This window comes from Rhinolophus sinicus, chromosome 16 (assembly GCF_057876585.1).
Source record: "Rhinolophus sinicus isolate RSI-liver-muscle chromosome 16, RSI-T2T, whole genome shotgun sequence".
Classification (NCBI taxonomy): domain Eukaryota; kingdom Metazoa; phylum Chordata; class Mammalia; order Chiroptera; family Rhinolophidae; genus Rhinolophus; species Rhinolophus sinicus.
Genome location: NC_142516.1, coordinates 65,255,356 through 65,268,399, shown reverse-complemented (window position 1 = coordinate 65,268,399; position 13,044 = coordinate 65,255,356). Strand labels below are relative to the sequence as shown.

Below are 13,044 nucleotides of genomic sequence, written 5' to 3'. Positions count from 1 at the left end.
CATGAGTGTGTGCATGTGTTCCAGTATTTACATACGAACACACAGTTCTGACTTTTGGACAAAGATGGTTCTCATTTTACAGGTAAGTATCCATTTCGATGGGCACATTTAAAGTTTACAAGGAAACTTAAACTTCCATTGCAAAATTAAGTGTAGACTGATATCTTCTTAGACCACATGGAGAAGACATGAATGAAAACAAAACAAGCAAGTGAAAGTACAGGGCAATGTTTAGAAAATGAAAATGATTGTATTCCCTATATAATGGCCATGCTCAGAAAGAATGTCATCAGAGGACCTAGAGGCCAAGGTTCATCCGACGCTCAGCTGAGCCAGGCCAGCAGCACCCACATTTCTCCATGGCCCTCATGCTCTCTCTCCTTTCGGCCCTGGTGGTATTGAGCCATGGCCACGGTGGGTCTCTGGGCTGCAACCTGACTCTGAACCATGATCTGGTCAGCAATGAGAACGTCGTGCTCCTGGATCAAATGCGGAGAATCTCCCTTTCCCTCTGCCTGGATGACAGAAAAGACTTCAGATTCCCCCAGCAGGCGGTGAATGGCAGCCAGGTCCAGAGGACCCAGGCCATCTCTGTCCTTTACGAGATGCTCGTGCAGACCTCCAGAGTCTTCTTCACAGAGCAGTCCTCTGCTGCCTGGAACACGACCCTGCTGCACCAGCTCCTCACTGGACTCCATCGGCAGCTGGAAGACCTGGAACCCTGTTTGGTGCAGGACGTGGGACAGGCAGAATCTGCCGCTGGGAAGGACCCTACACTGGCCGTGAAGAGGTACTTCTTGGGCATTCGTCTCTACCTGAAACAGAAGAAATACAGTGACTGTGCCTGGGAGGTTGTCAGAGAGGAAATCATGAGTTCCTTCTCTTCATCAACAAGCTTGCAAGAAGGGTTAAGAAAGAAGGATGGAGACCTACCTGGGCTCACCTTGAACTGATTCTCACCGGTGACTGTGCCACATCATCCTTGCACATGTGTTTGGTCATTTCAAAGGGCTCTTCTTTCTGCTTCAGTCACAGAATTGATTGTATTTAATTCAGCAAATATTTTGTCAGAGCATTAAGTTAAACTGTGTTAAAAAATTCAGCTCCAGTGTCATCAGCCGCAAAGAGGTGACTGCTGTTATGCTTATTTGTTTGTTTACTTGTTTATTTAATTTATTTCTTTATTTATTCCCTTTCTTCTAGAGTCTATCATATTTATAATATTTAAAAACCATATGTAATTACATGCTCATTTTTACATTGTATTAAAATTTACAAAACATGTTTACATTTCCATGTTTATTTTGCATTTTGTTTGTATTACTTATCAAAGAAACCTTGTTGAGTTTTTAAAATTCTGAGATCGTGAATCTTATTTTTGTATGTAAATCTATTTCAAAATAGATTTTGTCCTATAGAACAGTTGTTGTGAAGTCCTATGGAACAGTTCTACCACTTGTCATAAAATGCCTGCCAAAGCCGGAATGCTGTGGAATTGAGAAGAGTTCTGGAAAACATGGAGAACGTTCAGTACCCATGTCAGAGGTGCAACTGATTTACACTCACTCAGTAAAGAGAGGTGCGTAGAAACACGTGAGAGGAGTCATCCAGAATGAAGTGGGAAAGATGAGTGGTGTTGACTGGCCGGTCCCTGCACCTGGTGTCTTCCTTCCACCCTCCCCCTGTCCTGCTTTACTGAATGCAGTCAGTCCCTTATACAGTCGCTTCACTCCCTCCTCCCTGCTACCCTCCCTCACAAGTGCTCTGGTTCCCTTGTGGTTTCTAGGTTCAGGGTTTCTCCTTAGAGTAGAAAGCCACAAAGAACAAAAATTGTAAAGGAGCTGTTTTTCAAAATCGTTGTAGGCAGTTTTGTTTCCATGAGCGTTCTGATGACTATTTGGGGGTCCTGACTGAATGCTATGGTTACAATGATGAACTTGGTGCTGAAAGTCAAAGGATCAACTGAGCTCAGTTCACTGCGTGGGCTAATAAAGTCCTCACGTAGGAACTGCGCCCTCCGCTGGCCACCTGGGACATGGCCAGATCGAATGTAGGAGGGCAGCCTTTTCTTCCAATCCCCAATCTTAGTCCTTCCCGGAGATCCACTTCCGAAATGAACAACAGGCTGTCTGGGTCAAGAAGTGACATCATACTTGAATATAACAGATTGTTTTTTTTTAGCTTATATCATTACAAAAAGAACAAGTGTGCCAAGTGTGCAGCGTCTCTCTGCAATGGGCAGCTATAAAGAGAGAAAAGGATAAAAATGCATTTCCTGCTCCAGTGTGCTGCTAACCATCCTTATGAACACTGTGGGCTAGAGCTGGGCTAGCTGGGTGTGGAACTGCTTTGGCGTGTTAATTAACAGGAAATGTTCTAGTTGATGCTTAAATATCAGTGTGAACACTAAATTTCCAGTTTCACAAACTCATTCCAAATATCTGATCCTGTGTGACCGTATAACTAGAAAATGTACTCATCATTATGTGGAATGATGATATTGGCAGCTCTTCTAAGTAGTCAGAGTTCAGATATATTTTCTGAACTGATAGATAATTGTACCATGTTTTCCCTAAAATAAGACCTAGCTGGACCATCAGCTCTAATGAATCTTTTGGAGCAAAAATTAACATAAGACCCAGTCTTACTTTAATATAAGATCGGTATAATATAATATAGTATAATATAATACCTGGTTTTATATTAATTTTTGCTCCAAAAGATGCATTAGAGCTGATGGTCCAACTATGTCTTATTTTCGGGGAAACTCGGCTAATATTGCCAATTGACAAGCAGAGGCTTTTTCATTGAAGTGTAAGAATAGTGGTAGAATTCCGGAGATGTTACTAAAGCCTACACAATGTTGTACTTGACATAGTTCCCAGGGATTGTGTGTGTGTGTGTGTCTGTGTATGTGTGTGTGTGTGTGTGTGTGAATTGTTCACGTAGCGAGTAGAGACAACAATTCGGAAGGATTTCTTGAATCTTTGCCTCAGTTGACCTCGCCAATGCTTTAGTTTGCTCTCTATAAATTGTGGGTGGTGAAGATCGTGGTGATATGTTAATACATTTTTGTCCTTTATCTTCCTCTTCTCTACTACTTCTTCTGCGTGGACGAGTTTAGCAGCAGGAGAAAGTCTTACCAATTCTGCACTCTTCTGTGTCTGTCTTTGATTTCTAATCTTCTTTAATATATTATAATCTTAAGCGCTTATAACTGACTCTAGTCCATAGTAGGTGCTCAATAATGTCATCCTGATTTTTAATAGTCAGATAACTTTACAGCTATATCATCTTCTTGAGTATTAATGATATTGAGATGACCCACATTTTGAATTGATCCACAAATGCACATTGAAAAGGACTAATATCCATTATTCTGCCAGATAGAATTAGGGAATGAGTAATTTGGTGGTGTTGTTTAAGATGAGTCTGCAATGAGTTTGTTGTCATGATTTCCCCTCCTGTCCCCAAACTGTTCACATCTGGGGAGAAAAATGACAAAGGAATCATGTGGCTGGTTTTGCACAGCTGACGGCTGGCCTCCGCCTAGAATCACTCTCCTTTAAGTCCCCGCCAGAGTAATCGGCTTTTCTTTCCTTGTTTCCTTCTACTGGCCCTTCATCATTCCCTTTGCCATAAGCCTTAGACTCCAGTTCTGTTGCAGTGAATTTAGCTCAATCATATATATATTTACATAAGACACAGTATATATATATATATATATATATATATATATATATATATATATATATAAAATTTTATTGGGGTGACAATTGTTAGTAAAATTACATAGATTTCAGGTGCACAATTCTGTATTACATCATCTATAAATCCCATTGTGTGTTCACCACCCAGAGTCAGTTCTCCTTCCATCACCATATATTTATTTGATCTCCTTTACCCTCATCTCCCACCCCCCACGCCCCTTACCCTCTGGTAACCACTAAACTGTTGTCTGTGTCTATGAGTTTTTGTTTCCCATTTGTTTGTCTTCTTTTGTTGTTTTTGGTTTATATACCACATATCAGTGAAATCATATGGTTCTATTATATTTTGTTATTTTGATACTCAAGGGTCAGCCTTTTGGTCTATTCAGGCCTTCAGATGCTTAGATGAGGGCCACTCAGGTCAGGAAGGGGGATCCGCTTTCCTCAGTCCATCTACTGAAATGTTAATCTCATCTCAAACCACCCTTGCACACACTTTGACTGTTTGACCAAATATCTGGACACCCCGTAGTCCGATCAAAATAACGCAGAAAATTCACCATCACAAGAGTTTAAAATATTGTGAAGCCTACTGGATTGGTAAACCCTGTATCGCCCTAACCCCACGTGCTTGATTGAATTAGGTTATATGATTTCAACCTGACATAAAGCCATGTATCAATATTCTCTGGGACACCATACGAGTGATGAAAGCGTTTAAAGTAAGTTTTGTTTTGGTCAAAACTATCCTTCCCCGTTACAATGAGAAAGTAGTAGAAGGTTTATATACAATTTTTTTTTGACAATTAAGATCATCCAAGAGATCTATATTGTGTGAAAATGCGTGGACTTGATGGATACCATGATTCTCTTCCCCAAGGTTGTTATGTACTGTCAAGACAGATCAAGTGCCAAGGCACTCCTACTGGATCCCCAAATTCATAGATAGCCTCTGCCCTGTTCACCCTGTGTCTGTCTCACTCCTCCACCTAATTCTCCTCCCATCCTTCTAGAAGTGAGGTCATAAGCAAATCTGCTGCGCAAGGGCTGTTCAGACCTGTCTCCCCCAGGGAATCTGAGAGTTCAAGGAGCATCTAAAACAAGTCCAGAAAACATGGAGCGACTGAGCTTCATGTAAGTTTAGCCCCAGTCACGTGCAGTGCACTGAGACAGGCCTGCAGGAAAGAGGAGACTACAAGTTGTTCAACCCTCCTTGGCCTCAGGTTCCCCGTGTCCTGTGATGAGGAGGAAAAAATAATGGTTCCTAGTGCATCCTGTATGCAAATCTGACTATTCCTTACCAGCTCTGGCCTTTGGGTAAGTCCCTTCTCTTCTCTGAGCCTCAGGCCTCCCCATTGCCTTTTGAGACACAACTTTGAAAATAGGAACTGTAAGAACACATGTGAAACCATCTGAAAAGTGCTATGTGAAGGTTAGTGGTTATTCTTCAACACACCTAACTGTATGGAATTGGCTTGTGCTCCCAGTTCGTCATGTTTTTCACAGCATTGTTTGTTGGTTAAAGAATGTGACTCTGCAGCCAGAGTTCCTGGGCTGGATCCCAGCTCTGCTATTTAATAGCAGCGTGACCCTGACAAATTAATATAAATGCTTATGATCCTGAGTTTCCTGTCTTCAATATGGGAACAATAAGAGTATTTTTTTCATAGGATTTTTGTCAGGATGAAATGAGTCAATACACACAAAAGGCATGAAAGTGTGCCTGGCAAAACTAATCAGAACTGTTAGAAGTCAGAGTGGCTGTCCTGAGAGAGGAGCCAGGAGAGCTGGGCTGAGGCAGTGGCTGGAAAGCAATACTGGGGAGGCTTCTAGGTCTTGGGTACATTTATTTTTATGTTTTTAAATATAGGTGCTTGTTTCACAGTGTCTGCAGTGCGTGAAAATTCCTTGTGCTGTTTGCTGAGGATAGTTCCAATTTCTGTGTATTACACTTCTGAAAGTGTTCCTGGGGTATAGTGAAAAGTATTGAGAGATTTTCAGACCTCTAAAAGCTGATGATGTGATGGGGTCCAAGTTTATTCCTGTAAGGAAAAAAGCTAGTATATGGGGAAAAACTGGAATGGAAAAACTTCACTAAAGGAATATAAACATCCGTCCACTCTTTGATGGTCTGTCCTACTTTCCACATATAATCTTTGAAAACACACACACGTACCTATAAACATCCCATGGATATCTTAGGTACATATGTATTATGTTTACCACATATATATATGAGATGCTCAAGGCTTATTGTTGGATAGTAAGGACCAGTGAACGCATTCCAATGGCCATGAAAAATGGTGGCATCTGCTAGGCTGGATGGGGAGGGGGGGTTGGATTCACCTTCCTGTTATTATTCCCACACTCATGAACTTTGTGTGTGTCCCGTAACTGTGACATGTGGCTGGAATTCTGTTTTCAAATGCATTGGGCAGCAGTGTGCTTTACTTTTTAAAATTTATTTAATTTATTATTTTTTTAAGTGTGTTTTTCCAGGACACATCAGCTCCAAGTCAAGTTGTTGTTTCAATCTTGTTCTGGAGGGCGCAGCTCACAGTGGCCCATGTGGAGATCGAACCAGCAACCTTGGTGTTATGAGCACTGCGCTCTAACCAACTGAATTAACTGGCTGCCCCAGCAGTGTGCTTTAGATGGAGAACTTTGCCTAGTTTCTTGTGCATTTTAGTAAACCGTAGGTCTTTGTCTCCATTGGCCTCCCACCTCCCATTTCTATACAGGTGGGGTCGTCTTTGTCATGTTACTGCATTCCATGATGTCCAGATATAACAATGTTTCAAAAAAAACACAGACAATAGTGAAGTAAGGGAACCCGAGACACAGCCCAGCAAAGAGACTGAATCTTGCTTTTCCTTCCCTTCTTCCCACTGCTCTAAACCAATTATTAGAATGGAGAAACATCAGGAATGGGAATTCTCTGGAAAGATGAGAACATCATCCATCTATGAGAACTGGAAGGTCAGGGCATGGGGTAGAGTGGAGACTAGGGCTTCTATCCAAAACTCACAGACCATATACTTAGGTGTGGTAGAAGATTCCAGGGCAAAATCCCCAAAGCTTGGATTCAGGGCCACAGAATGGCTTAAGAGCATTCAGGCCACCCGAGGGTCAGAGTCCTTCAACCCTGTCCATCAGCCACCTTCCCATCTCAGGGGTCTCAGGGCCACGTCTCTCCCTTGTGTTGGATCTGACATATGGAGAGTAATGCTGAGTCTCTGAAATACTCTGATCAGATACAACCTGATTTGTTGTCAGGGAGCAGAATCCTCTGGGATGGAGCAGCAGATGGGTTGTAGAAGATCTGAGAGTCTGTGTCCCTTTTCAACAGGATCCCTGTCTGAGATATCAGTAAAGGACCACAGGCACAAAACCTGTCTGTTTTTTATTTTATTTTATTTGAGTTTGACAAAGAAGGATCAGCAGATAATATGTTGATCAACTTTAAACATGAATAATATGGAACTGATAGAGACGTCCATTAAATCAATGTAGAAAATCACACACATTCATTAATAACGTTTGTTGCTCTTCTTGAATGAGAAGGGTAAAACGTAGCTTCTGAACTCTTTTTGTCATATAGTCTTTCCGCAGCAATGCAGAGGCAGGAAGAAAACAGAGGGAGGCCTGAAAGGTAAGGTTCTGCTATTCAACCCTGGGCTCCCCCCGGTTTAATCTTATTTCTCTTTTCTATAAAGTCCCAGGTCCATAACTGCTGACAATTTCACCTACTGCAGCAGGTGGGCTCTCAGAGGAGAGACTCATAGCAAGAAAGCAAAGAAATCAGAACACGAGACACCTCCTAATCCATTATCTGCTCCTCCATGTGAAAGAAACAGTGATGGAGCCGGGCCATGGGTATTACTCACTAGGTGGCAGTGTGAGATGTAGGGGAAGAATCATTATTGTGATGGCAAAATTTGGGGATTAGAACTTTGGACAAATGAACTTCCCTAAATTCCAGACTCCTTGAGAGAGAACGTGACCCACAAAGCTTGTGGGGCTGTTGTGATGATCACCTGGGACAAATGTGTGTGAAAACACTTTAAAATGAAATAGCCTATACATAAGTGATCTCACTGTTGCTGTCATTGAAACTTTGACCCTAAATCCTAATCCCTGGGCATTAGTCTTGAGTCTATTCCCAATGGAACATTCTACTTAGCCTCCTACATAGGCTCTTTGCTCCAACTTTCACTACACACCCAGGCTCCTATTTTCCCAGTTTGGAGAGCTCACCAGAAAGGCACTAACCAGACCTACTTTCTCTTCAGAAAAGGTGACTTCAGGCATCCCTCTTGCTAGTTTGTCCTCTGCAATTCCAGGACCCCAGAGCAATAGGAAGTGGACATAAAGGAGAACCATAAGGAAGAGAATATGAAAGGGAGCCTTGGGGTGAAGGATGAAAAAAGTATCATAAAGTTGGGGACATGAAGCATGTGACCTCCCATGGCTGCCTGGCCAGGCTGTCCCCATTCTCCTCCTGGATGCACTTTTTAAACTCTTGTCTTTCACCAGCACCTGTGTAAATTCCCTTGTGAGGGTAGCTTTGTGTGGGGAGGCTCTGAGAAAGAGACAGATGTGGCTTGGTGAGTCACTCACAGAATGAACTACCAAGAGACCCAAAGGAGAAGCTGGACTAGACGGGTCCTGGGTGTTTGTCCAGGACACACGCTGGGCAAGAAGATGAAAAGGTTCAATACTGTGAGGAGCACCCCCACTCTGCCTTGCTCTGTCCCGGGAAGCGCCTCATCCACGCACAAAACAAAAATGCGCTCCCTTACTGTGTCAAGGTATTACAAGAATTCCTCTTGGAGACTTTCTTTCCTTCATCCAGATTTTTGACAGATTTTAGAAGCCCATGTTAGGCAGTTTTGGGGCATCGGGGGTGGGGCCCACTCTTGGAGAATCATGAATATAAAACACTTTTAACATGAAGAAGACCCAATTCTGACTTTTTCTTCTCATCCAGCCATGAGGAGGGCTTACTCTAGAGCCATGCCCACAAAGCTCTTTGGAAAAAACCCTCAAGCAGGTCAGGGAGAAGGGGCAACCACAAAAGATCCAGTCCCTGACCTTGCCCTCCACCCCCACCTGTGGGTAAGAGAATGTTAGATGGCCATGAGACGGACCAATTTTGCTCAGAGGCTGGGGAAGGCCCTTGACCGGAGAGGACAGCAAACAGGACCAAAATCCATCAACAATGAGAATAAGGATTCTAGGAGACTCGTAGCAGGAGAAAATGAAATAGAGGATATAAGACTGTAGACCACCCATCTCAAGGAGAGACCCCTGCTCAGGGTAGGAGATTAGTAAGGGCTCCTGGGCACAAAGCCCCAGTTCCATCAAAGCATAACATCAGGAAGAGAATGAGGCATTTCTTTCCATGCTTTCGGGTACTTAAAAGGAGGGAACAAAAATATCCCACTTTCATGCTCCCTAGAGAACCAGTGTCCGCAGCCAGGACACAACAATCTGGTCCACGTATGACTTGTCCATCAGGCCATCTTCACACCAGCCCCAGGCTCTGTCTCTCAGGAGTGGGTTTCCTCAGATTCACTGACAAAGTCCTTTACCCTCTACTCCTAAGAAAATTCCCTCAAAGAAATGTTTCCATAAAATTAGAGAAACTTCATTGTTTCTCACAGTATTCATCCCCTACAAAGGATGGTCTCGTTTCTCAAAAACAGTGAAACTTATTCTTCACAAACATATATATTTTTTCTAAACAGAGTGCTTTCTTTTGTTTCTGCTGCATTTGGGAGAAGGTTAGAGTATTCAGTAATGGGGGCTTAGAGAAAAGACATTGGCTCCAGCTCTTACTGAGAGCTACCTTTGAGCTTCAGAGGCTGAGGGAGGGAGTTTGACAGTGGCATTGCACACCCACTACCATCTCAGGTGCCTTCATGTGTCATTCTGAATATCGCTCTTCCAAAAACAAATACAAAAGCATAACAACTTGACATTTGTTTAGAGGCTCAAAAAATATGAGAAACTCCATTACAGACTGTGCCTCAGGACCTGGATTGATCAGTCCCTGCGCGAGCTCCATCGTGATTCTGAACTGTAAACAGCCATGGGTTGGACAGCTTGAGGTCACACGGGCCACAGTGTCAAAAATGTCCCCCTCAGTCTGTAGGAAGAGTAAGACAAGAAAATTCACATATCTGAAGAACAAAACTAGACTTTCTCAGTCTTTTTTTTTTTTTTTTTTTTTTTAAAGATTTTTTTTATTGGGTAAGGGGAACAGGACTTTATTGGGGAACAGTGTGTACTTCCAGGCCTTTTTTTTTTTTCCAAGTCAAGTTGTTGTCCTTTCAATCTTAGTTGTGGAGGGTGCCGTTCAGCTTCAAGTTGTTGTCCTTTCAGTCTTAGTTGTGGAGGGCGCAGCTCAGCTCCAGGTCCAATTGCCATTTTCTAGTTGCAGGGGGCACAGCCCACCATCCCTTGCGGGAGTTGAACCGGCAACCTCGTGGTTGAGAGGATGCACTCCAACCAACTGAGCCATCTAGGAGCTCAGCTGCAGCTCAGCTCAACGTGCCATGTTCAATTTTAGTTGCAGGGGGCGCTGCCCACCATCCCTTGCGGGAGTCAAGGAATCGAACTGGCAGCCTTGTGGTTGAGAGCCCACTGGCCCAGGTGGGAATCGAACCGGCAGCCTTCCGAGTTAGGAGCATGGAGCTCTAACCGCCTGAGCCACCGGGCCGGCCCCGACTTTCTCAGTCTTGAGGCCCTGAGTTCAAAAGGAGCACACCCCACAACCTGAATATTTTGATGGAGAACACCTTCCATCTGATCCAAGGCCGCCTTCCACTCCTGACGAAGGCTAGATAGCTCAGCTCAGCTCAGCTCCCAATTCACAGTTTAGCTTCAATGGAAGCTTACAATTGAGCACTTTCCCCCTCTCCTCTCCTTGTGTGACAGGCTCTGGAGCAGCAGTGACACAGAACTCCTGGCTGTGTTTTTAGTTGAGCAGGCAGGGGCCGGAGGAGGCCAAAGTGAAGGCAGAGCAGGTAGAAGGTCTTAACAAACCTGGGAGTGGAAGAAAACGGTTTATCAGGCTTGGGAAAGAAATTCCCTTCTACATCGGGTAGCACTCAGCTCACTCTCCAGCTACTTCAAGACAGTTGATTCCAAGCTGAGGATATGACAGCTTGGGTCACCTTGCTCATGACAGCTCAGCTCTGAAAATGTTCAGGGATAAGAGCATTGTCCAGAAAACAGTGACTTTTTGAATGTCAGAAAAAGTCCCACCGCCTAGTGGACAAAATTGGGTGAGCTTTAGAAGGGAGATGTTTGGGAGGATATGGTTGAGGTGGATTATCAGAGGGACATGGCAAGGCCAAGGAACAAGGTAAGTGCGACTTAAGGATCTTCCCTGTCTATGGTGTTCATTGGCCTCGAAACAAAATTTGAATTCAACAAGGAATTCTTCCCACCGAGTAAGTACCCTAAGAAAGAGAAGTCACTCCCTATAGAGAGCCCACATGGTGCCTGGCTTGATGACATCATGGCAGGGAAAGGATCACACAGCCTTCAGTGACAGGAGGTGTCACTGGGCAGTCACACCGTGCCTGTGGGAAATGAGGCTGACAGTGAGTAAAAGTTTGGAGGACAAGGAGGAAAGCCAGTGAAGACGGAAAAAGTAATCTAGCTATTGGGACGGAACGGGAATATTTGCATCGTCAGTAATGAAGGCAATTAGCAGTCTCCATGTAAACGTCCATGTACACACCTGCTCCAGGTCCCGCCCAAGGGCACTGCAGCACACACAGGTGCCGTGTCATCGTAGCGCAGGCTGGGGCATGTCTTTGAGCACAAACACAATGTCTTCAAAGATATTTTCAGGCCTGGAAAATCCCTTTATGGGTAAGTGCCCTCCTTACAGTCACGGTTTAGGACATCGTGCCCAATCTTGTCCTTGGTACAAGGAGCTGGCCTCTCAGTGCTGAGTCCTCTGTGGTCTCTGCGTGCTTGATAGAGCGATGGTGTAGCTCCTTCAGGGATGTACACACTAATGCCGCAGGAGCAGGTCCTGCAATTTGTGATAAGAGTAGTTAGTTGCTTGGCTCACCTTGGATCCCTACTCAGCTCACTGATGTCAGCACGGCCAGGTGTTCTCAATCATTCTCCATCTTCCTTACATCCATGAGGTATCTGGGTCACCATCAATAAAGGGCTGAGTGCTGTGACTGCCAAAAAAGAAGAACCATGAAATGGAGTCACCAATAGGTGCAGAGTCCTCATGATATTAAGAAAAGAGTCACTGGAGCCACGTGTTGTACCATTTCCACCTGGAGGAGAGAAGACATGAGGGTTAACGTAGCTCATCCTGGCTCCGCTCTAGTCTCCTCATCTGCCTTGAGTTCCATACTCAGGGCCTAGAGAAGCAACTTTCCCTCCTACTGAGAGGTTCACATTTACACAGCAAAGCTTGGGAAGATTAATGTCTGCTTTGTATTACAAAATTAATGGATAAGTTGCACATTCATCTTTTCACTTGAGTCTCTCAGCTTGAAGAGAGGATGAATAACCGAATAGGCAGAAAAGCCAGCACTAGAGAACTCAGAGGACGTGACCCTCAGGACAGCGACCTTTCTTATGTCCCATGGTCAAAGACTACTCATTCACAGAGAGGATGAATGACTGGCCATGGGTCACACAAGTCACATCTTGCTCCCAGATCTGTACTTTTCTTCAGAAACACACGAGGGGTGAGGCAATCAGACAACATGTGTATACACAGAGGGGCTACTAAGAGATGTGCCCAGATTAGGTGGGGCACATCACAGGATGGATCCCTCACACTAGCTCTGCTTCTAGCTGTTTCCTTTTCTCTTTACCTAACTCTTGCCCACATTGACTATTTGGCAGTTTCTTGGGTTTTTTTAAGTTTAAACACTGTGTCAACGTGTCATCCAAGTGTCCTATACCAAGTGGAAATCTTTAAAGAATATGCCCTGAAGTAAAATTAATTGGTCAAATATATGCACATTACAAATACGTACTGCCAATTGTCCACGAATAAAAATGGCTATATTAATCTACATTCAAGACTGTATACGTTTATAGATATGTTCCCACACATTGGCCAACACAGGATATTATCATTTTTAGCTTTTCCCCATCTTATAGGCGACCAGTAACATTCAGCAGCAACCATTAGTTCTGCTTTTCCTAATTGGTGGTAATTATCAGTCACAGTCCAGTCAGGGAAACAGAAAGTGTACTGCGGCCTTCTAGTTCCCCTCCTGTAACAGGTATAAAAGAAGTCAAAATGCAGAAAATAATCCGCTGACAAAGGAGAAATGTAATG

The 13,044-nt window shown here is 43.8% G+C and overlaps 1 protein-coding gene across 1 annotated transcript; it reads left to right on the top strand.

Moving 5' to 3' along the window:
• Positions 1-211: 211 nt before the first annotated feature.
• Positions 212-953, top strand: LOC141571264 (interferon omega-1-like). The gene has a single exon (XM_074331519.2). The coding sequence runs from the start codon at positions 360-362 to the stop codon at positions 951-953; it is 594 nt and encodes a 197-aa protein (XP_074187620.1). The 5' UTR covers positions 212-359.
• Positions 954-13,044: the final 12,091 nt, after the last annotated feature.

Excerpts from the sequence above, each read along its gene's own strand:
- LOC141571264 (XM_074331519.2), top strand. The coding sequence starts at position 360 with ATGGCCCTCATGCTCTCTCTCCTTTCGGCCCTGGTGGTATTGAGCCAT.